Here is a 25,875-nt window from a genome sequence, read left to right on the forward strand (position 1 = left end):
GAAAGGGTTTTTCTGATAGCATATTGAGGTTATTATCTGCAACTTTGACATGCCATTTTCAGATACTCTAATGTGTGGGGAGAAGGCCCATTATTGAACAATTACAACAAAAATTTGTGTGACTGTCAAATGTGGTCAGTTATCTTTTTCTTCTGCACAGGAGATGGGCAGAAATTAATTAAGTACTGTCCATAAAATGCTGTTAGAAAAATAATGCTATCAGGGTGAAAAGACCAGTATGGTAGCAGACTAAATTATTAATGATGAAAGAAATGGCAACATTTGTTTAAAACATGTTGATAAGATAGAAACACTATATGTGAATCTACAAAGCTAAATGAACATTCTAATGGAAGAGTATGGAGTGTAGTATAGTGTACTGGAGTGAGGGAGCGAGGTCGTTGGCTGCACAGACCCAGTTTGGTCCCAAGTCCGTCACTCACTATCTGTGTGATATCAGGCAAGTTACTTAATTACTTTGATCTTCCATTTTTTCATCTTTATAATGGAAATAATAATATCTCACAAATTCTGTTACATAAATTTAAAAACATTAAAAAAAACAAATTGATATGTGAAATGCCCAGCACATTGTTGATAGTTAAGAATTCTGAGCTATTGTTGGTAAGAAAAATAACAGTAATTATTACTATGTAATTATGTGCTAATGGACAAATAAATTTTTATGAAAGGACAATTTCATTGCTCTGTGTAGTTATTTGATGTTTCATATAGGTGTAGTTTTAAAGGTAGTTTAAGCAGCAGAACAGTTGAAGGTCATTGTGATCTTTGTAGAATAACATAAAGTACTGTTATGTTTAATTTTAGTATCTAAAATAGGAAAACTTTTTTTTGTAGATAGTAGGATTAAATAGCGGGGGTGGGGGAAAGAGAGAAAATTACAAATACAAACATCCACAAGCTAAAGCCAGCTCTCAAACTAAGCATAATCATGATCAGTTATTTCAAATTATTTCTTTAATATTCTTTTGCTCCTTTTATATGTTTTGTAGTCTGCTAATACTCAAAGAAAATCAGTAATGGGTTCCAACTTTTATGAAAATTTTGGGTGCAAATTGTTTAGAAACTGCCATCTATTAACTTATTTTTTTCCACAGCTTGAAGAAACATCAAGATTATTTCATTTTAATGGCAGAACAGCTCTCATAATCTCCTTAGAGAACCAATTCAGGGATAGAGTTTGATACTATTGCGTTAATTGGCTGCTTGCTAAAATAATACTAGGTATTTTCTTCTGTTATTAAAGTCACACCTACTGATGTTTAAACCCCAAAGCTTAATTTACCATTTTTATTTGCATAAGAATGTATTGGAAAAAGCACTAGACTTGGCACATGAAGGCCCAGGTTTGAACTCATTCTCTTTCTAACTAAGCTTTTTGATAATAAACTTCCAAGGAATCTTTAGAATGTTCCTCTTGTGTAATTGAACATTAAGTTTTACCTGCCCTGTCAGTTGTATGTTTTATTTGGAAGTCAGAGTACTACCAATTTTCTCTAAAGCTGGGGAAGAAGAAGTATAATCACAAAAACAGAATAATTTAACATCATGTATTACCGAGAGGCGTGACACATACACAGCTGTGTGAATGTGAATTTTTGTTTCATTTAGAATTTAGCTTTCCTACTGTGCAATCTGAAGCTATAGAGACGGAAGCTATAAGCTCTGTGGACTCCCATCCTCTTTGCATTAATTGGTGTTTAACCTCCTTTGCGACTTTTAACATTTAGAGGGGTACTTCACAAAGATCATGGAAAAATGGAATTGAAGATTAATATGAATATTTCCATGAACTTTTTGAAGTACCTCATATGTTCTCACTCTACCATAAAGGAGTTTATAAATATTAGACACGGTGTGTAGTAGCAATTCCTGTCCTTCTCAATGTTGTGAGCAGCAGAGCAGCCTCAGGTATGTCTTTAGAGTATGGATTAGAAATGATTTTCAAATCTGTAGAAAGTCATGTATACATACAGCATAATGATAATGAAAAAGTGCCCAGACTTAGAAAACTTGTTCATTCTAATGTTAATATGTGTTTAATGTAATAGTGAATCATGATTGTACTTTCATATTACTTCATGAAAATGAATTATTTGCTATCTATTCACTTTTTACATTGACCTAGTAGTTCGTCAAAATATAAAAAAAGAAGTTATACATATACTTAGGATTGAGAATAGCCTTTTTATTATTAACACTTTATGTTTGGAGGTGAAGATAGTTTATAATTTTTGTGGTTTTTTAAAAAATTAAAACAGCATTCTTTTCAACTTAAGCTGAGTCATTTTGTTTTGCATTTTAAAATTGTGCTTATTTCTTTTTCTTATTTGAAAATGTTGGTATGACATTTTCTACCTATTTTGTGATGAATGGAAAACTAATGGGGAAATTATAAAGCAATTTAATAAAATAACATACTTTATAAGAATGACCTTTCATTGTTTTTTACTTAAGAAAAAATTGCCACTTTCCTAAGAATCCCTAGGATGAGGATTTCATATCCTCTGTAAATTCTGTTTTCAGATCAAGGGCAAGGGAAATAGTCTTTATTGCGTTTTTTCTTCCTTTTAGTCTAACAGCCCACAAGTAAATATCAGGTGTTGTACTAACCTCTTAGGTATATTATTTTATGTAATTCTTGTATCAGCTTTGTGATGGGTGTTCTCCTATTGTTTCTACTTTTAGATGAGAAAAATAAGAATTAGAAAGTATAAGTAGCTCAAAATTGCATAGCCAGTAAGTTGATAGAACTAAGATTTGATTCCAGATCTGTCTGACATATACTTCATGATGACAGATACTAATGCCCATCTTATCATGGGTACTCAGTAAATATTTATTGAACAATTAATGCCACATATCAGTTAGCTTTAAGAAATAAAACAGTAATGGATGTGTAGTCTATTTTACACATAGTAGATGTTTATATGTCGGTAATTTCCTTCCTCTACTTGTAGGAGAAAAGACTGAAAGAAAGGGAGGCCAGAAGAGAAGCCAACAAGAGACAAGCAAAGGTAAGGGTGTGTGTGTGTGTAATTTTTTTTCTTTCTTCCCAGCTCTATTAAGGTATATTTGACAAAACGACTTTATTTTTTAACTAGAATAATGTTTGTGATGTTGAAGTGGAATTGTAAATCCTCTTTTCAATATGTGTTTTATGCTTATATATAATGACATTCTACTTGAACTTAAGGCCATGTGGCCTGTTATTTACTTTCTCATATTAATTTCTTCCCTCTTTGATGCAGGCTGAAAAATGCCTAAGATAATTTGTTCTCCGGGCTTTGCCCCACTATCCTTATCAGCTTTTTCTGTTATATTTTGTGCCTTTTAAAGGCAAAAGACAGTAGACACTGTGGGCCAAACCTGATAGGATTTTCTTCTGTATCATCTTTAGGTAGACAGCTTATGTGAAGCCAATTTGATAATAGGTAACTCTGAAAGCATCCTCATCCTAGAGTCTAGGAGAAAGCACTCTTTACCTCCGACCTTCACTGTATTCTGTAAACAGTAACTTTCAGCAAATTATATATATACATATATATTTTTCAGCAAATATGTAAATATATGGTTTCCCTCAAGTATATATGTACAATTATAAACACCATCCATATGCAGCTATGATTTCTCTGTGGTGTGTTTGATGCTGAGAAAGGTTCAGCTTCTACATTCTGAGGATGTTTAGTAGAAATGATTTCCTAGAATTAGGGCCCAGTAACATATGTCATTTCTCATGCTGTATGTCATTGTGCTATGTCTGACTAGCCACGATTTCTCCTTGGCAGTTAGTAAAGATCCAATTCCCTTGAGTAAGCCCATAATGTTCTTTGTCATTTTTTTCCATGCTGGCCATAGCACTTAGAGAGCAAGTCAGAGATGATAACTCATGCTACAGTTCTGAAGGGGGAAGCAATTACTCAACAGTGGGAGATGAAAAGACTGCTTCTATTCAGTATTAAATATCACTCTGTCTTCAAAGGTGCCTGCAAATGAAAGCTCCAGCAGTATGCAGCCTGATTGCTAAATCAGGTGGTGGCTTCTGCATATGCTTTTAAAATGCAGACACAAACTGCCATGGCAGGGAAATTAGATCTTAGGGGCTATAGTGGGAAACATTTAAATTTAAGAAAAAAACCTTAAGTCTAGTGAAAGCATTTGATATTTATGAATATTGCATATTTAGCATAAAAATGAACCTATTTTATTTGTCTAAGAAGCTCTCATTTCTGCATATAAAAATGTAAAATGAAAGATATGATCTAGAGCCAAAGAAAGCCCTATTATTGTATTTCCTTCATGTGTGTTTGTGCATATTTGTATATATTACTAAATATGGTTTATTTTTTATACTTGATGCTGTATGCTTGATTTTTCATATTGGTTTAAGCTGTAAGAAATTGCTTTCGCCCTTGAGCCTGTCTCCTGGATCCTCCTCCTTTTATTCCCCTATAAATTGGTGTGTGTATTTGGTTTTAATAGTGGGTCAGCTGGAGAAATAAACCAAAAAAACTGTAAAGGCTTTTCCACTGGGGTCTGTATCTAAAGTGAACTCTTCAAACCAAATACCTCTCTCGATTCCCTACTCCCCTTTCCATGTTTGTCCTGTGTGTGTGTTTCCTGACATTTAAGAAAGGAGGGGCACTTTCTAGTCAAGAGAAGGTCTCATTTTGGTATGAACGTAACCACTAAGGATTGCATTAGGAACAAAGAAGATGCCGTGCAGCTGACATGGCTTTGCTGCTCAGCCGGGACCTTTAACTAGACTGAGGCTGTTTAATTATTGCTCCAAAGAGTTCAGCTACCTCCGTTTCACATCTCTAGTCTGAGTGCTCGGAGAAGGCAGCCCCCTTGTGAGAGTGATATTACCAGAGGGATGAGTGGCTGGTTTGTAGCCAGGACTCAAACATTCCCAGGACACTGAGGACTGGCAGCAGTGACAGATTCAGGCTGACTGACAGCGCCTAAGGAATTGGCTTGAACCAACCTTTTTGCATCCAGTTTCTTTTCAAATGAAAGTGACAGGGGATGAAGGCTCTCATGGCTTTTCAGGTGCCCCTTAGAAACAGAACCAGAAGATATTATTTGGAGAGGCTGGAAAGAGAACACACACTCACGTGGAGTTGATGTAATCACACACTGGTAAGAAGACTTCAGTAAGAACAGGCAACAAATTGGGAAAGGCTGAGTAAAGGCTGGCAGGACAATTTCTGGGGGTTGCAGAAATTAGGGAAGTCTGCATAACTTTGCAGGCTGTCTCCATGAAACCTACTGGGGGGGAGAAGTCACTCAAAAGATCTGAAAGAGCCCCAAGAAGCATTGACAGTGGCACATAACTGAGTGGGGGGACAAGGAGCCATGAGGGAGGGCAAGAAACTCCACCCAGACTCTTCTCCATCTCCACTAAGGAACAAAAGCCTTAACCTGTTCAGGGAAGGGCTTTGGTGAGCACTCACTACAACTGGGGGAGGGGCGGGGCAGTCCTGGAAGAGGGGTAAGATTATACATTGAGCTGCCCACAACTACAGCCAGGGAAGGGGTAGGGGAACTGAGAAGGCTGTACCCAAGACCCCGGTCACTGGACACACCCAAAACTGAGCCTTACTAAGAATAAGAGGCAGGATTTCACCAGCATCACACACGTCCCAGTCAAAAAGCTTCAAACAGAAGCCAACAGCCGAATACTGTTGGGAAAAGAACAGGATAGTAACAAGAATGTGCAAAGAGACCCTTTGTGAAGTACAGCAAAGAGGGAAGACTTAAAACTCAAAATTACAGACATTGCTCTGGTAAACCACCCTCCACCCTGGAAACAAGCCATCTCTAAAAAATCTGAAGCCCGTGGTACACAGAAGATAACCTTAATAAACATAACAACAATAAGTTATAAACGGAGGCCAACTCTGAACAAAAGTAATGCAAACCACAGCATTAAAGGCCTAGTGAAAAGGGAGGCATGCTCACTTCCAGGCATAAAAACAATGTACTTCAATCTGCACTGTCCTGTACAACATGTCTGGCTTTGAAAAAATAATTATAAAGCATACAAAAAAGCACACACACACAAAATACACCAAGAGACAAAGCATTCATTAAAACAAGACTCAGACATGATGTGGGTGTTGGAATTATCTGACAAGGAATTTAACTTTAGTGTAACTTTAGATTTAACTTAAGATATCTTTAGTATGTTAAAGACTATATAACAGAAAAGATGGACAATATGCAAGATCAAATGGCTAATTTCAGCAGAGAGATTGAAACTACAAAATCAGTGAACTTGAAGATATTTCAATAGAAATCATCCAAACTGAAACACAAAGAGAAAAGAGTGGGGTTCGGGGCAAGGGACAGAACATCCAAGAAATGTGGGATAATATGAAACATTCTATCATACATGTGATTGGAATCCCAGAAAAAGAGAACAGAGCAGAAGAAATAATGAGTCAAGAATTTTCCAAAATTAATAACAGGCACCTAACCACAAATCCAAGCAGCTCAGAGAACATTAAAATTAATTAATTAATTAAATATCCTGGTCATATCACTTCCAAACTACTGAAAACAAAGAGCAAAAATCTTGAAGGCAGCCAGGGATAAAAGAAATATTACATGCAGAAGAACAAAGATAACCAGTACACCAGGCTTTTTGTGAGAAACCAGAAAACAGTGGAGTAATGTCTTTAAATCTTTGGGGAAAAAAAAGCTGCAAACTCAGAATTCTATACCCAGCAATGGTATCTTTCAAAAACAGAGGAGGAAATAAAGACTTCCTCAAGCAAAAATGGAGGAAATTCTTTGCCAGCAGACCTAACCCAGAAGAAATACTAAAGAAAATATTTTAGGAAGAAAGAATATGGTATCGGACCACAACTTGGATCTACAAAAGAACTGAAGAGCCCTGAAAATGGAATAAAGTGAAAGTAAAACAATCAGCTTTTACTTTATTTTTAACTGCAGTAAAAGATGACTAACTTTCAAATGTAAAAATAGCAATGCACTATGCATTTATGGTATATGTAAAAGCAAAGTGTAAAACATCAATAGCACAAAAGATGGGAGGGAAGAACTGGGATATACTGTGGAAAGTCCTTTTACTATATTGTGAAGCAGTATATCATTAGAAGGCATACTCTGGATTAATTTAAAATGTATGCTGTAAACCCTAAGGCAACAACTATAAAAATTTTTTAAGAAGTATAAATAATAAGTCAGTAGAAGCGATAAAATGGAATCATAAAACATGCTCAATTAAACCCTAAGGAGGCAGAAAAAGAGGAAAAAGAAAACAAAGAATAAATGTGATGAACAGAAAACTGCTAGCAAGATGGCAGATCTTAACCAAATCTTATCAATAACCATCACTGGCTGCCTGGGGCCAGGGAAGGGGGATGTGCTGGCAAAGAACAGGAGGGAGTTCTGTGGGATGAGGGTCACAGTCTACGTCTTAATTGGAGTGGTAGATATTTGCCAATACTCCTAGAACTACATGCTTAAAAGGGGTGCACCTTACTTATCATACCTCAGTAAAAAACAAAAAGAAAAGAAAAAACTACTAATTATGGCAAGGCATGATTAAAGCCAGACTGTGCAGTTTCACTTACTAGCTAGGTCAACATGGGTGCTACCGAACCTCTCGGCCTCAGCTTCCTCACCTTAAATAAGGATAATGCTGCCCACCTGCCTCCTCAGCCTGAGTGAGGAGCAGGTGAATTAATACATGTAAGTGCTTAGAGTTCACTATCTGGCATGTGGTAAGAGATTCTCAAGTGTTAACTAGCATTACAATTAATAAGGAATAACCCCTGTTTCACACGTAAGATGAGAGATGTCTCCTCAGTGAGGGACATAGTCAATGTCTCTGCTGTGCTCAAATCAATATCACTTGACCATCATGACACTAAGACTGAATAAAATAAAAATCACTGTGGATCAAACATCTCAAAAACATTCCACCTGTTCCCTGTATCTCTATTATCTCAAGGTATATTTTTCAAATTACTTGTTCTATTTTGGGGGTGAAGACACATTTTACTTTTTAAAATATTCACTCTATGTTTTTAGAGCTGTAAACTAAAATTAAACGAGAAGAGAATAGATGATCATGAGCTGAAATCCCTGGAAGCCTCCTCTCAGAGAAGCTGGCTCTTTTAGATTCACCTAATAAGGGGGCTGCAGAGATCCTAGGACCAAACACTGCCTACTCAGACCTATGCTTGAAAGCTCTGTGCCAGGTCCTGTTAAAGAAGATGCCAAGGAATCACTCAGTTAAAAGCCTCTGTTATCACAAGAAAGTCTACCGTGGGTGCAAAGAAAGGTAAATGCAAATAAAATATAGTACCAGAAATATATTGATAGAGATAAACCTCATAAGGTTACAAACCCATTTCACCTACATTCTATTTCCTCTTCGCAGTACAGTGTTTATTGAAGACCTACGAGGTGCTGTAGAATGATCCAAAGACCAAATATATGCTTTGGCTCTTGGGAAAACGGCATGGGGCTGGGCAGGTTAGCTCGGTTGGTTAGAGTGTCATGTTATTACCACCAAGGTCAAGGGTTCAGATCCCTGTACTGGCTACCCACCAAAAAAAAAGAAAAAGAAAAGAAAAGAAAAATGGTATGGGAGCAAACTGTTTCAATATAGTGGAACGAAAGAGTACTGTACATACATGTTGCTACAGAAGTACACAACAGAGGCTTGGACAACTCACATCGGGCTACACTGCTAAGTGCCAGGCATTGTGCTAAATGCTACGCAGATGCTCTTCGACCTACAACAGGGCTACGTCCCAATAAATCCATTGTAAGTTGAAAATACCATAAGCTGAAAATGCATTTAATACACCTAACCTACTGAGCATCATAGCTTAGCCTAGCCTACCTTAAACGTACTCAGAACATTTACATTAGCTTACAGTTGGGCAACATTGTCTAACACAAAGCTTATTTTATAATAAAGTGGTGAATATCTCAGTCATTTATTGAATTCTGTACTGAAAATAAAAAAACAATGGTTCTAGGGTTCCCAAGCATGGTTTCTTCTGAATATCACTTTCGCACCATTGTAAAGTCAAAAATTGGTAAGTTGAACCACCTTAAGTCGGGAACCATCTGTACGTGTATTTTCCCTTTTAGTCCTTACAATGACTCCCAAGGTACGCACTATTACCCTCATTTTAAAGTTGTGAAAACTAAGGAACAGAACCATGAAGAAGCCTCACTTAACATCACAGACCTAGGATCTGAATCCAGGCAGTCTGAATCTGGGACCTGTTCTCAGCAACAATACAATTAACTGCCTCTCTTCAAATTCACTTGCCTGTGAGGATTAAGGAAGGCTTCCTCCCCTCATCACCTACCTGGAAAATGCCCTTCATCTTTCAATATAGTTCATGCATCATGTTCTCTTTAAAACCCGACTCTCTTCTGCCATACTCGCCTGGTTTCAGCAGTTAGCACTGTCCTCCTTTCTGTTCTCACAGCCTTTATCATAGAGCTTTCTCACTACGTGTGCTTGTCTCTCCCCTCCCCCGCAATGAATTTACTGCAAACTCCCTGAGACCAGAGACTTCGTTCCAATCACCTTCCTTCAACTAACGCTTTCCACAATAGTGCTCTTAGAACTGGCAGTATCTGTTGAAAGGACAAGCAAGAGAAGACTCTCCAGTCTTCTTGGGCTTATAATTCTATCACACCCAAAGGCTTTCAAGATAACTGTAGCAGATAAGAAAAGCTTGAATGCCTGACCACAGAACACCAAGTGATCATGCTACTTGAGCATAACTGGATACCCTGCATGCTGGCTGAGTACCCCAAGATCAAGAAGAAAGGAAAGCACACGAGAATCAGGATCAGAAACCCCATCCTCCTGCAATGTCCTACAGCACCCACTACTGACAAAACTTAGCATACCAGCTGGCAAAAGAGAAATGCTTACAGGGTCCAGCTCAAGAAACACAAAGACAGCACTGAAGGGTGAGTGTGGAGCCAAGAGGCAATAAACTGGTAACTGGCATGCTGATAATCCCCTGCTCTCATATTTGCTGGTTACTTATATACTGCCTTTCCACTCCACGTTCACCCTTTTTGCTTACTCAGTAAAAATGGAGCTGGGCCTTATAAATAGTTCTCCTTTGCTGCCAGTAAGATGTTAGGCCTCATCAGTAGAGGAAGCTGGAGGAGCAATGCAGGAGGAAAGGGTTTCTCTGGTTCTGCAAGAACAAGGCTGCCAGGCTCCTGGAGAAAGCACATCTTTCTCCTCCACTGCTCAGACTGCAGTTTCTTCCATGCTAGATGTCTGCAGGGCATAGCTTCTCCAGCATCTGGCAACATGTGCTTTCTCCAGTTCTGAACTTGGGAAGCAGCACTGTAGCCAGGACTCCCAGAGAACATGGGCCTGCCCCCAGACTAGGTAACTGCTCCTGCACTCTCCTCAGCCCCATGCCTCTATCCATCAGAAGTCTTGCAGGGCCGCCTGTGTAGTGAGCCTGCTACCCAACCTTCATCCCACACAGTGCCCTGGAGCTGCCCTGGCCCAAGTCACATACAGAAGTGTGTGAGTTCCTGCAGAAGTGGACTACGGCTCCAGCAATGGCACCATGGCCGAGTCTCCACATCTGCACATCAACTATGTCTTACTGGAGGCTTAGAGGCTTGTTTCCCATGGCCCTCCCAACAGACAACACACACTCCTGGTCTCACACCCACAGGGGCACCCTGAATGCTGCTGCACACCCATCCACCAGTCTCAGTTCACTGTGCCCGAGATTGCTCCGGCTTTCCTGGTGACTGTGGACCTGCTCTGGCCCAGGCGACCCAGCCAACCAGTTGACTGCAACACCACTTTCTCCACAAGGTCTGAACCCCAGTCTTGCTTGAAGAGAGACCCTCTTCCAAGTGTGTCCTTCCTTGGGTGCTATCCCTCAGCCCTAGAGAAGCCTTTAGAATTCTCTTTCAGTTTGCAGTTCTCTCCTATCGTAGCTTAATAATTCTTTAATATAATAAACTTCCCTCATTTTCCCCCCAGGTTCATAATTTATGGTACAAACTGAATATCACAGGATGAGTTGACAATAGCTTCTCCAAGCACAGGAACTTACCACATGAGGTTTAGGTTAGAATCCATTTATGTTGCTTTCACAGTTGGAGTTTTTTTGGACCCTACCTTGAAGTATAAGATCATCAAAGCAATGCCTCCGTATGTGGCCAGTACACAGCATTCTACTTGTGAGAGTGTAAGAGTCAAAACATTTTCTAATACCAGTGAAGTGGAATTGGGCATCAGTTTCTGGACTGCCATGATTTCAATCTGGCCAAAGCCACAAATTCTGCAGCCGGTGTCCTTCAATGTAGGCCAAACTTCCCTTGTTTAAATGACTGTGTCTGCATGAGGCACCCTGCTGTGTGCCAGGACTGGTCTAGTGCGGAGAGCTCCTCATCTTGGGAAACAGGGAGCAGCCAGAAAGGCAGCTGCCCCCTTGCCCATCATGCAATATGCATTCATGGGGAACCCAGCGCTAAAAAAATCAATAATTTTTTTAAAAATTAAAAAAATAAATTACTGTGTAGTTCTGTCACCTGATTGGACCTAGACTGTAAAGTATGTTTGTTCCTCAATGTCACCGTTGTACTGAATGGCTGTTAGGACACAACAGACCAAGGAGTTCATTTTATGACCAGTGTGAGGTGATGGGCTCCTGATCATGGGATTTACTTCTTGTGTCACATACTCTCCATCATCCAGAAGCAACTGGCTCTAGAGGATGGCAGAATGGCCTCTTGGGGACCCAGAGCACCAGATGAGAGACTTCTGGTGTCAAAGAAGTGTCCCACAAGATGCAATATATATTCTGCACAAATGACCAATACATGGTGCTTGTTCTCCTATGGCCAGATATACAGATTTGGAAAAGAAGGGTATGAATGAGAGGAGCATCTCTCACTGCTACACCGAATGACCAATTCAGGAAAATTTTCCTTCCCATTGCTATCCTCTGGGTTCTGCAAGTTTAGAGGTCTTAGCATCCAAAAGTTGAACAGGTGCACCAGCTGATAATAGTTTTAGTATACCAGAAGTTGAGCCTGAGTATCTGGACTATTCATGCCTCTGAATCAACAGGTTAAAAAAAAAAAGTTTTAGGGTGTTGACTGGAAGGAATGACATTACAGATTACAGCAACTCAAAGAAGCAGAATCACTAAGAACTAGACGTTTGAGAATAAAACTGGAGGGTACCCCACAAAATTAAAAAAACACCCCAACCAGAGATGGTGATGGTCAAAGGTGAAAAGAATGTGAAATAGATAGCAGAATCGCAAAAAGTATGTTTTAAAAAATATGTACTGTATTTCTAAACTTCCTTCCAAAATGTTGACACCTCTTCCAATTCACACTAATTATCACATTAATGCTGACAATTTTTCTCTGGCCATCTGAATCATCTGAATTTCTGTGATAAAACAGAATGGAAAAAATTATAATAATAAAACATTACTGGAGAACTATATGTCTCTCCCCAAACAAAATTTAGTAAGCAATGATTGTTTTAATTTTTTCATTATTTTTAAACAATTTTTTTGGCAGCTGGCTGGTGCAGGGATCCAAACCCTTGATCTTGGTGTTATCAACACTGCACTCTAACCAATTGAGCTGACCTGTCAGTCCAGCAATAGTTGTTTTCAGACCTACACATGCTCTCAAATAAAATATGCCTAAAAAATCAGGAATAATTAATGAGGGGCAGACTAGAAGAATTGCCTTTCATCGCATCTCCATCAGTGCTTTCATCATCACGGGCAGACTAACACAAAGAGTATGAACATCAGTAATAGTTAAAAGGAGAAACTGCAGAAAGGTACAGAGCCTGGGACTTTGGAGCCAGGATGCCTGGATTTGAAACCCAACTTCACCTCCTAATAAGCTGCATAATCTTGAGAAGTCACTTAACCTTTGTGTAACTTAGTTTTCTCCTTCTGAGAAACAGAAATACCTCAGTAAGATGCTGAAAATAATGTGTTTTTTAAAGCAACACTGAATCCTACTGCTGCTCAGAAAACTTATACTTAAAATAGTGCAACAGTGATTGAAAGCTACTCATTGTTTACCCTTGAGCAAAAAAAAAAAAAAAAGAAAGAAAGAAAAGAAAAATTAAATGAAAGACTTTAAAGCAAGCAAATGCAAATTAAAAAATTCATGGATCAGAAAAATATGAGCAACAGAGATTACTTCATTAACAGGAGATATGATCTTAGTGGAAACATGACTCAATATACAAACAAACATGTCAAAATACTTAATGCAAAAACCATTAAAATCTCCAGATAAAAATTAACAGAATTTCCCAATGGTCAAACAGAGCACCTGTCAATCTACACACAAATCAAGTAGACAAAAACATAAATGACAAATTTAAATAAGTCTTAATTATTGGATTTATGTCAAGCTCTAAAAAACCACTGACTACTTCTTTTGTCAAGCTCCATGAAATACTACAAAAACTGATCAAACACTATGCTACCCAAAAAACAAAAAACAAAAACCTGCATTCCAAAAAGCACAATTTATACAGGCTACATTCACTTACAAACAAACAAAAACAAAAACCAAAAGAAATATAAGCTTTATGAAAGTTCATACTACATATTTCAAAATCCAAGTTACTTCAATATTCAAAGTTCATAGAGAAGTATTGTAAGAAAGAAGTAATAAATCTATAACTACAAACCCACCAATATTTAATATCAGAGGACAGGAACAGTCATTAAATTCCCAGTACCTACCATAGTTATTAGCATATATCATGTATTAAGTAAAGGTCTGTTGAATGATGAGATGCAGAAAAACAACAAAACTGAGAACACATAGCAAAACCTTGGATGTCTGGCCAATGCCGTACTTAAAGTTAAGTTCATAGCTCTAACCTCCAGTATATTTTGAAGGAAGAAAAAAATAAAAAAAACAGCTCAAGATTAGAAATCAATTCAGAAAGGCCCTAAAGAAAATGGGAAAGGGTTATTAGTAAATATTAAAACAAAAGTTAATGAATTAGAAAAAGAATAGAAGTGTTAAACAATAAAGTAGTTAAAACATGGCAAAATTCACTGACCTGTATACTTAAAATGGCTACAACAACAAATTTTAGGCTATATATATTTCACCACAATTGTAAAAATAGCTTTGAAAGAGGCAAATCTAAATAGGGAGGTGGCAGGGTATTGAAAACAAGAAAAATTACAGAAAGGAAAAAAAGAGAGAAAGAGAGAGAAAGAAAGAACACAAATACTACCTAAGTATCAAGTCCAGGAATGAATCCCAGTATGTGAAGTCACTTAGAAGTTACTTAGTTAGTTACTTAGAAGAAAGATGAAGTGAATGAAGTTTTCTAAAAAAACTTTTCATTAAGTGAATGATTATCAAAATTGATTCAAGAAGAAACATTAAACTGAGAGCAATGACCATGAAGAAATTTCTGGGCCTAGAAAGTTTAATGGGTGTTGAACTTTTAAGGAACACAATATTCCTAAGCACTAACAATGTGCTTTTATTTCATGGTGTTGAAGATTAAATGCTCTACCACCAAAAACGTCTTAGAATTATGAATGGCATATGATAACAATTAACATTTACTTAGCCCTACTAAGGTTATCACTCCCTTATCTACCTCAGACTACATATATGTATATTCCAAGGCCATAATTTATTTATACTACTGTCCCAGTAAGTATGGATGTTCTGCAGTCAATTTATTTTGTGCAACAGACTACTGCCATCCTCAACAGAAACATCGGGATCTTCAAAAATAACTGCTATAACAAATAACTAAAAAATGTAAATGACTTCAGCAGAATTTTTTTTTTTTGAAAGTTCAACAATCTTTATTTCCAAACTCCAGCAGGGTTAATTCTTTAACTTGGCTAATAGCAAACACATCTCTAACAAGATCAAAGATGGAGGTGCAGACCCAATAAAGATTCTCTCTTTAAAAAAAGATTGGAAAAAAATATGTATCTGCATAAGTATTTTTTCAAAAAGTAAAATTCTCCAGTGTTGTAAAAAAAAGTATACCAGTGATTTCAGTCTATAAAAAACAGAACTTGGCAGTCTGTGCTGCCTTAAAAGCCCCAACTCAGGATAACCCTAGGAGAAAATCACCCATTTAAAAAAAAAAAATTTTTTTTAAATCCCCTTTCTCCTCCCTTGCTCAACTTCCACCGCTTATTCCAAGAAACAGCCCCAAATTACAGGATAAACAAGACCCAGCTCATTTCTCTCAGCCTCTACCTGGTAAGACTCAAACCAAGGACTATTCCTATGGAATCTTCACCTCTACTACAATCAGGACGCCGTTCCCTATTTCCTGGGCCAGATTTCTAGAAACTTGCAAAACATCTCCCTGCTTCCTTCAAGGAGGAGCCTAAGGGCCCCTTGAAAGATCAAGAGGGCAGGCAGTTCTTCTGGAATGCCTGTGGGCTGCGCATGGGAAGAGGGTGCCTCCTTTATAACAAAAACAGCCAACACCTTATAAGCTGAAGTCTAACCTACCGGGTAAAAAGTAGCAGCAGGTACCAAACTACTTGCTGTACAAAAAGGTGCGCACCTCCCCCTTTACTTGTAAAGGTAAGGGAGCTGAAGAGAGCCAGGTGAGTATTTGACCTCATCTGAATTTTAGGCCAAAGCCATGGTGCAGAGAAAGACATTCGGTCTTTGCTGTTTCTGCCATTTGTGGCAGCCTAGTTCACGCTGCTTTCCGGAAGCTTTTTCCCTTTATGCAAGAGTACTTAAGAATTAATAGAGAACTTTTCCATTCAACTTCAGAACTGACAAATACTTCAATAGCAGTTTCTCAAAACCACTGATGGAGACAGAACACCCCTCAGTTCAGGATCACAGCTCCTTCCAGTCGATGGGCTTCTTGCCAGACTACTGCAGCAGCTCGTTGGTTTTAGAAAAATGTCTGCATCCAAAGAACCCTCTATACACGGACAACGGGGAGGGATGAGCAGTCTGCAGTACATGGTGCCGCTTCCTGTCAATGGCACTGCCCTTCCTCTGAGCATAAGAGCTCCAGAGCAAGAAGACAAGGCCATTCGAATTTTGATTTAGCCAGGACACAACTGCATCAGTAAACTGCTCCCAACCTCTCTCCTTATGAGAATTGGCTTGATGGGCCCGAACTGTGAGCACAGCATTGAGTAGGAGAACACCTTGTTTGGCCCACCCAGATAAATCTCCATGGCCAGGATGAACAAAACCATCGATGTCAGTAGACAGCTCTTTATAAATGTTTTCCAAACTGGGCGGAGGTGGAACAGGTCTTTGAACACTAAAGCAGAGCCCATGAGCTTGATTGGGTCCATGATATGGATCCTGTCCCAGGATGACAACCTTCACATCTCTTACGTCACACATTTGGGTCCATGTGAAGACTTGGTGTGGGGGTGGATAAACAGTATAATGTTTTCTTTCTTCTGCAACAAATCCCATTAGCTTTATAAAATACGGCTTCCCGAACTCTCCGCTGAGGTGCTTCTTCCAACTCTCACCAAAACCCACGGGCACGTTGCGGGCCGCGAGTCTGAGCAGGGCCGCGGCCTTGTTCCTCTGGATGCGGACCAGCTGCTCAGGGCTCAGCGGCGAGGAGGGCGGCGTGCCGGGCTCGTCCTGCTCAGCCCGGGCCTTCTTGGCGGGGCTGTCCGTTGCATCCCCGCTCTCCTCAGCTACGGCCGCCACGCCGGTCCCCGAGTCGGCCGGCTCGGGGCTGCGGGCACGTCGCCGGCTGGCAGGACTCGGGGAGAAAAAGGAGTAGAGCGTCTTCTGGCCGATCATCCCGAAGCCGGGGAGGGGGCGAACGCGCGCCGCCCGGGGACCCGCGAGGCTGACGCTGGCTGTGGCGGTCCGAAATTGGCGCCAAACGGCCCGCGCATGCTCCGAGCGGTGGGCTTTGGGGGCTGGGGGCGGAGGGCTTAGTACGCATCAGAACTTTAATATATAAAATTAAATTCTGCCTCAAACTATGTACTGCACTTTTTGACATTACTGCAGTTTTTTTTTTTTTTTGGGGGGGGGTCTAGCCAGTACAAGGATCCAAACGCTTGACCTTGGTGTTACAAGACATTACTGTATTAATCACGAGTCTGCCATATTCAAAAGGACATCAACTCATGAGAATGTCACTGTTCACATGGCAAGAAAACAATAAAGCTGAAATGAAATGAGAGTGGCTGATGCATGGTCAGGTAAGCACACTTACTAGCTAGATGACTTCCAGACAAACCCAGGAATTTCAAAGGATTTGCTTCATTCAAATGCATTCCATAGCAAAACTGAGCACAGCATGCTATTCCTATGGTTTGAATGTCACCTCCAAAGCTCACGTTGAAACTTAATGCCCATTGCAACAGTATTAAAAGGGTAGGAAATGTGACTACGGTATTTGAGATGTGAGGCCTCTAAGAGGTGATTGGATCATGAGGGCTATGCCCTCACTAATGGATTAATCCATTTATTTTGTACAGATTCATTACTCCATTTATTAATGAAGAAGCACATTTGCACATTCTATTATTAAGAAAGAAGTGTGTTGTTAAGGAAGCACATTAGCACGTTCTCCCTCTCACCATGTGATGCTCTGTGCCATCTCGGGACTCTGCAGAGAGTCCCCACCAGGAAGAAGGCCCTCATCAGCTGTGCTCCTGGACCTTGGACTTCCTGGTCTCCAGAATTGTAAGACATAAATTTTGTTTCTTTATAAATTACCCAGTTTCAGGTATTCTGTTATAAACAAAAAACGGACTAGGACAGGTACCAATTAGTTATATTAAAAAGAAAAAAATGAACATCTGGAATAAATATTACATGGGCCCCACATATTCTCAGAATTTTGAAATATTTTAATACTCATGTCAATTACAAACTTCAGGGGATGTAATGGCACGTGAGCTGGACGCCTTCGCGGGGATTTAACACTCGAGGCTTGAGGCCCTCGGAATTCCTTTCAGAGTGTTCTAGCGTTCTGTCGCCCCTGACGACAACCTCACTGCCGTCTCTCGGTTCACTCCGGTACCGGCTGCCTTATTGATCTCTGAAGCTTAACCCGTCTCTGAAGTCAACCCATCTCCGAAGTCTTAACCCGTCTCTGAGTGACCCGCAGCCTCCCTCCCCGTCTCCACCCGCCGCCGGATCGGCAGCCCGGCTCCTCCCTCAGTCCGGGCCTGGGGCCTGGACTGGGGGGTCACCTTCCCCCGGCCCCTCTGTGTGCTCCGCCCCTGAGTCCCCCAAGGTTGTCTGGGCGCGCATCGCGGCTTGGCAGGGTCATCCCCGAAGTCATCAGGACCGCAGGCGTCTGCGCGGGCGCAGCAGCCAGCCACTTAGAAGGTAGGTGGACGGGCTCAGCCCCTCACCTGGCCGCAGGGGCGCGGCTGCTCCGCGGTAATTTGGGGAGGGGAGGTGTTCCCGTGCTCTGCCAGACGGTCCTGGATCGACCCCAGGTCTCCGAGGTAGTGGTGAGAGTAGGAGGTGCGACTAAGGGTGCTAATGGTCGACACTCAGGTACATGGGGGTTTCGCTTGGCCTAGAGCCGGGCTGTGTGGGAGCCGGGGGCTGTGTTAGGGGGTCGCCAGGGCCGAGGTGGGGGGCCTTTGCCCTGCGCTCGTCCCCTGGCCCTCGGGACTCGGGCGTAGCTGGAGAGGGATCTGGGTGTCTGTGTGGGCGTGGGGGCGGCGAGCGTGTTCCCTGTCAAAGCTGGGAGGAGGGATGCGGGCAACTACTTGTAGCATTGCCATTCCAATGAACAGGGCCGTGGTGTGGCGGGAGCATTCCAATCGGGGTCGGGTTTCCTTGGAACGGTTCCCTGAGCAAGTGCACATGGGCTGCTCTTAGACATTGATTTGGATGTTTCTAGCCGTGTCTGCCATATATACTTTTATTTGATTGTTTGTGGTAGGCAGGGCAAGTATTATGTCCATTTTAGAGAGAATCTGAGAAATTAAGTAATAGAGCTTGGGTCCAGAATTAAGGTCTAATGTCTTCTAGCCCAGTGCCCGTTCTTCTACATTACATAAATTCTCATGTTTATTGTTGTACTTCAAAGTGGTAATTGTCCCCTAGAAAGAGGAAAGAGCCAAAAGTGAAATAATTTCTTTCTTAACCTCAGGAAGGAATTTATATTCCTTAACAGTAGTTTGTACTGTGATGACATTTGTTTTAGTTAAAAACTCACACTGATTCTGGATGAGATGATTTATGAGTAAATAGATCATACTTATCAGAGACCAAACTGACAATAGTAGGAAGTTTCAGCTTACCCAGTGGTCAAAACCTTGTTGTGATAATAGGGCCCAGAGACAAGGTGCAAGGTTAAAAGTAATTCTCTTTTTCTCTTGCAGAGCCAGGGTCTTTGAAGTATAATTGTTCAATGGCTTGGGTATGTCTCCACACATAAATGCTACACAAATGTAGGGAAGACAAGAAAGAAATAGTTTATTGTTCACTAAATTGAACAGACTAGCCACAAAAGGATTAATTGTCAAATTTGAATAAGCCAATTTGTAAATTTGATTAAATATTTTAAATATTTTTTCCTAGCCTTAAAAACCTAGGGTTCTTTAAGAGCTTTCCTCAAAGCCCTTATTTTAATGGTATGCTTGTTTGTAATGCTTGAAAGTGACTTCAGCACCATTTCACTTAAATTCAACTAAAATGCATGAATGTTTTTTCTTCATAGTGATTGGAACAAAATAAAGCAAGAAAAATTGCTGTTTGCCTCTGACAAATCTTTCATTCTGTTCCTTTCTTTTGGTCTACTTTAATTTCCTTTAATTGCTGTGAGAAAAAAGAATGACCAGATTCAGACTGATTTAGAAGTTCCAAAAATGATACTGTATCTCTTGGTTGATATGAAGTTAAAATTTCATTGTATACACAGGTTTATTTGTAAAAATATTTTGAGTTGTTGAAAATAAAACAAAACTTTTAAAAAATTTAGTTACCTGTTTATAACTTCATTTTTGTACATAGGCACACTTTTTTACCACCTTAAAATCTCATGTATAGACAATGTTAATTCATTCACTTAATACACAACCACCCCCCTTCCCACCCCCATCTTCCCAAACCCTAAGTAGAGCAATAGAGGAGTAGAGGAGGAACGGTAGGAAACCACAATAGGCATGTTATGCTTCCCTAATAAATGGCTGTTTGTAAAAAGACAACAATTTTTGAAATTTCACCACTCTTAATTCCCATTTATAACTTCTTCCAAGCTCCTCCTCATCTTTTCCCATTTGGGGGCAGAGAAGTAGATAGATGCTACTTTATGTTTGTTTGTTTTCTAACTCACATAGAGTTCTTGTTTAGTTTTTGGGATTGCTTAACACTAGGTAAATGGTACTATATCAAGAAAACCATTTCCAAAAGATTAATGAAATTGTTTTTGTTTTTTGACTAATGTACAGTTTCTTGATTTAAAAAAAAATTTAAAATAATTCAGTTCAAAATGGCATCCACTATGTGATTTTTAAACTTACAAAGAAAATATGCACAGTTTGAAGTTTACCTTCTGTTTCCTGTGAGGCAAAGAATAATAGTTATTCCTGTCACAGAACAATTGTGAAATTTGTTGGTGCTAATATAAGCATAACCTCAACCTGTCCTGATAAGTTTGTACTATTATACATTTGTAAATTAATCAATAGTTTCACTCTATTTCGATGTATTGCATTTCACACAGTTGTTATAAACAAGAAGAAAATTCAAGTCATTATTGCCTGAGAACAGATTCTTTAATAGATTAGTGAATTTGTTTTGAAGTTACTATTGGCCATTTGCTCTGCTACACTTCTGAACAAAAGAAAGAGATATGTGTATTTGAATGAATTATACCTAAATCTATTTATTAAGCCCTGATTATATTAGCTGCTCTTAAGATTTTTTATTGCTTACAAGAAAAAATGAATCCTGTGAATCCTAAATGCATGGTGCATGTAATGTTTCTTTTCTTACATATCCAGGGTAAATCTTTGGTGGACACTTAATGTGGGAATGTCAGAAATAGAAGGACCTAAGAAACTAAGTAGTCCAAATATTCTCATTTTGTAGGTAAGGAAATGGAGGCCCAGAGAAGTGACTGAATTGCCTTGGGTTTTATATCTCATTACTGGTAGAATAAGTCTGAATACAAACAGTAGGACCTTAGATTAAAAACAACATCTGCCTGTGGTTTGAGTGCATTCTCGTCAATATGAATTTATCTGGAGGAGGTGGATGCATTCAACATTTGGCTGCTTACACACTGACAGTTTTGGTAACTCAGAAAACACAGTCTAATCACTGTGTATGTAAAAGATCTTCATTAAGTTCATATGCAAAACTTCTATTTTAAAAGCACCGTTGCAGAAGAAAAATTTTCACCCTTCTTTGATTATATGTTCTCATGTTTAACAGCTATCACTTTCAGAAAGATTTCTTTATGTCAGAAGGTTTCATAATTTGGAGTCCCTGAATGCCTAAGGAATTTATTTTGTGGGAGTTTCCGAACCCCCTGAAGTTGTATGCAAAATTTAGTTCACAGCTTTTGTTAATTTCTTAAAGAACCACATCCAGCATCAACATGGATTCCTGCTCTACAGGTTCGCCCCATTTCTTTTTGCCTCGTCTTCCTTGGAAGATGCTTACTTTCTCCATAGTATAGGTCTTTATTAATTTGGAGATTATGACTGTTTCCAGTGAAGACTCTCAGATCATTTTACCTTTTGTCACAGGCTCTTTCTTTTCTCCACATTTTAAATCACTTTATGGCTGTCTTTTGAACTCTTTCCAAATTCTTTATAAATCTGAAAAAGCCAGGAGCTCAGAATTAAAAATCACGTACTAACAAAGTTTAGGATCTTGGATCTGATACTGAAATCAAAAGGTAGAGGAAGCAGACATAAAGCTGCTGAGATAGATCCTGGAATGACCCCCACTAGGTTAGGCCAGACCCTCAAGGTTGAAGCAGAGGGTAAGGGGCTCAGGTAAAGCTCACAGGATTAGGCACATTTCAAATTTCAAAGGACTAATTCTAAATAGGTCCTGAAAAATGGGAATCAGTGGTCAGAGCCCCTCAGATGTTCAGAATCTTGCCAAGCATTTGATGTAGATATGCACGTGTGCCCAGGTGTTCCTTGGTTATTTTCTAATGTAATTGCTCATGTGCACCCAGGTGTCCTGGGTTATGGACTTAAGTGTAAAGGATGAGTGGCTCTGATCCACAGAGCCCCTCACCCCCTGGGATGCCCCCAGGCGGTGGGGGCGGCCATGGGGAGGCTTCTACTGCTGCTGGAGGCCATTGCTACAAGCTGTTGCTGCCAGTGTCCCCAGGATGTCCTGGGAGGCCACCACCACTGCTGCTTCTGCTGCTACTGCTGAGGACTGCCAGTGGCTCCCGGGATCTTTCCCAATTATGTAGCATGGACCTGTGTGTGAGGGGTCTATGACCCAGTCTGTACAATGGCTTTGAAGTGTCTGAGCCCTAGCCCTGACAGTACAAGTGGAAACTTAGTATAACTAAAATAATGAAATGTTTTGGCTTTAGTTATGAATTGCCTAGCCACACAATTGGTGTTGTCATGTAGCTTTACCATTGCCTATGTTGGCAGGAGTCCAACAATAACCCCAACCAGACAATTGGTGTAACTACTGCTGTAACAATACAGTACAGGTAGTAGGAATCAAGCCAAGGTCTGAAGGTGAAACAGAATCCTGCAAAAAATTTAGACTATAGCTTGAGGCATATGAACAAACTGCCACTTTTTTTTTTAGTAAAATCAATGCAGTATTCCATTATTGAGACTCTTCACATCAGGAGGTGCTGCTATATCCTGCAATACAAATACTTGACTTCCAGATTTCCTTTCTCCCTGCAACCTGTGCAGTTACATTAGCCTCAGGATGTTAGATTCCTGAGGGTTATGTTCCGAAGAGGTGTGACTAATAGAAGTAGTGAGATGAGACTAGCAAGCTAGAATATATAAACTAGGTTATTGAAATCACTAGGGTTGGGAGAGATTAGACTCTTCTGAAAATCTCACAGCTATAGGCTGTTTCTCTAGAAGAAAAGCACCAAATAAATACACATCACGCAAAAAATGTTATACAAGTAACCTGGCCTGAAACTGATTCATGGTTAATAACTCCTGATCAATACATTTGATATTCTCTATTTCTTAACCCATCTGTTTCTTGTCTTTGATCGGTATTTTATATAATTGTTTCAACTGCTGTCTCAGCTGTGGTAAGAAGATTTGGGTGTATAGACTCCCTATGTGAGCCAAAAGATTAATGAGGGGAACAGAAACACTAAGGCCAGAGCAGTGACGACACAATAAATTGGGAGAGATCCCTGGGGCCATGGTGAATTTGTGGGATAAGAATTGTGCCAAAGAATTTCAGTATCCCCTTCCCACTGGATGATTCTTCCTCTATTCCTATGCTAGGATGTAGGTTTTATTTTACTAGCCAAGAAACAGTTCCTTTATGAGTCATGTAATGAGATACTGACACTGAGCCAGCTAGTTAGTTTTATATGGTTCCTATTAGAGCAACATCCAGTTCCCAAGCATGAGTGCCCTAGGCCCACAGGCATGGGTGAGACTTCTGGTTAGGATAGGGCGAAAGGGTATAGCAGGAAGAATGGCTTTAGTGTGACACAGCCTGAACTTCCCTCATGGCTATTTGTGGTTATATTGTTAATTTTACTCATCTCTCTCTAGTGGCAGGCTCTCTGGCTGTATCTAGAGATATTAAGATTGAATTTAGAGAGTAATTATCTGGGTAATCCAAACCTCATTCACCACAAATTTTAGGTCATTGGAAACAGAGTACCTGACTTATCCAGTTTATCTTCTATTAATATACCACCTAGAAGAGAAAACATGATTTTTTTCTTTTAAAAAAAAAAGTTATAGTAAAAAAGCCTATTTGGAGGAAGAGATTCCCAAATGTGCAAATATTTTAATGTAGAACAAAATTTAAAGGTTGATTAAATGTTTATGTAAAAATTCAGTCTCTATGCCTTCACTTTAACAGTTTTTTTCTTCTCTTTTACTGGATCTTTCCAAGTCCTGTCTTTCCTTGAAGCCCAGTTCGGGGCCTGTCCTGCCTATGAGATAGGAATAGTAGTTCCTACCCTGATGACATTTTGGGGTATAAATGAGATAATCTATGTCCAGCCTTTAACATAGGGCCTGACACATGATAAGCAATAATAATGGTTATGATCTTACTTTTCCCAAATATTCAGATCAACATTTAACCTGTTTATTCTCATAAGAAACACTGCCTATACCATGTTTGACACTTACTAGCCCATTTTTGATGTTATAGTTTATCTCCATAATGAAATTTAGGTTCCTTACTAGGTAAAGATAGGCAGTACAAAATTTGTTGATTTGAGTTGAAAATCAACATTTACTTCCATTATAAGCCACGTGGCCTTCATTTAAATATTTTTTTCCTCACAGAAAATGGAAGCAGAAAGGAGGAGGAGTGCTCCATCTCATATCCTGGGTAAAGCCTTACAACGGCCTAGTACCAGGTGAGTGCAAAGTTTTATATGAGGATGCTTCAGAAAGTTCACGGAAAGATCCATATTGTTTTTTGATTCTATTCTTCCACAAAATTTTTAAAGTACTCTGATATTACACATTTGGTATATGCTTGGAACATTATATTAGCCGAAGAGTGTTTAACATCACATTTTTTTAATGCATGGGGGTTGTTTGTTTTATTAGTACAAGAATTCTCTAATTAATAATAGAAAATTTGACATTTGTTCTGAGATTATTTAATAAGATCTATTCTTTATGGGAATTATAAAGCCTTTTAGAGCTGGTATGTATGCTTGGTTGCTTCTTTGTCTTTATTATCTCCCACTGATGAGTGAGGACATGCAGTATTTCTCTTTCTGTGCCTGGCTTATTTCACTTAACTTAATTTTCTCCAAGCTCATCCATGTTGCTGTGAATGGCAAAATTTCATTCTCTTTTATGGCTTAGTAGTATTCCATTGTGTATATATACCACATTTTCCTTATCCAGTTATTGTTGATGGAAATTTAGGTTGGTTCAGTATCTAGGCTATTGTAGAAAGAGCTGTGATGAACTTGGGAGTGCAGATATCCCTTTAACATGATGATTTCCATTCCTTTGGGTTATATACACAGTAGTTGGATTGCTGGATTGTGTGGTAGTTCTATCTGTAGTGGTTTGAGGAGCCTCCATACTGTTTTCCATAATGGCTGTAAAATTTACAGTCCCACCAACAATGTAAAAGGATTCCCCTTTCTTTGCATCCTTGCCAGCATTTGTTATTCTTTGTCTTTTTGATAATAGCCAGTCTAACTGGGGTGAGATGATATCTCAGTATGGTTTTGATTTGCATTTCCCTGATGCTTAATGATGTTGAGCATTTTTTCAGGTACTCATTGGCCATTTGTATATCTTCTTTGAGAAATATCTATTCAGCCCCTTTACCCATTTTTTAATCAGATTATTTGATTTTTTTACTGTTAAGTTGTTTGAGTTCCTTCTATATTCTGTTGCTGCTTTGTTTGTTTTTTGTGGCTGACCTGTACAGGGATACAAACCCTTGACCTTGGCGTTACAACACTGAGCTCTAACCATTGCATATTCTAGATATTAATCCCTTGTCAAATGTATAATTTGCAAATATTTTCTCCCATTCTGTATACTCTGAATTCTAATGCTTACAATTTCCTAAACCCACCATACTCTCTAATCATGGCTCAAATGTCACTTGCTTCAGAAACTCCTCTAATGCCTCTTAAATAATATTCATGCTCCTATACAACCCTGTGTA

At 39.4% G+C, this 25,875-nt stretch overlaps 2 protein-coding genes and 1 pseudogene across 2 annotated transcripts in view; 1 reads left to right on the forward strand and 2 right to left on the reverse strand.

Moving 5' to 3' along the window:
• LOC134375081 (rho GTPase-activating protein 20-like) overlaps positions 1-25,875 on the forward strand; it is a 111,267-nt gene that overhangs the window by 18,054 nt on the left and 67,338 nt on the right. Inside the window, exon 2 of the mRNA XM_063093234.1 lies at positions 24,519-24,592. Within this exon, the coding sequence (XP_062949304.1) occupies positions 24,519-24,592 (74 nt within the window). The remainder of the gene's footprint in view (positions 1-24,518; positions 24,593-25,875) is intronic.
• LOC134374935 (ATP synthase membrane subunit K, mitochondrial-like) lies at positions 11,150-15,719 on the reverse strand (annotated as a pseudogene).
• LOC134376993 (uracil-DNA glycosylase-like) lies at positions 15,943-16,848 on the reverse strand. Its single transcript, XM_063095604.1, has one exon. The coding sequence runs from the start codon at positions 16,846-16,848 to the stop codon at positions 15,943-15,945; it is 906 nt and encodes a 301-aa protein (XP_062951674.1).

This window comes from Cynocephalus volans, chromosome 4, assembly GCF_027409185.1.
Source record: "Cynocephalus volans isolate mCynVol1 chromosome 4, mCynVol1.pri, whole genome shotgun sequence".
NCBI lineage: Eukaryota > Metazoa > Chordata > Mammalia > Dermoptera > Cynocephalidae > Cynocephalus > Cynocephalus volans.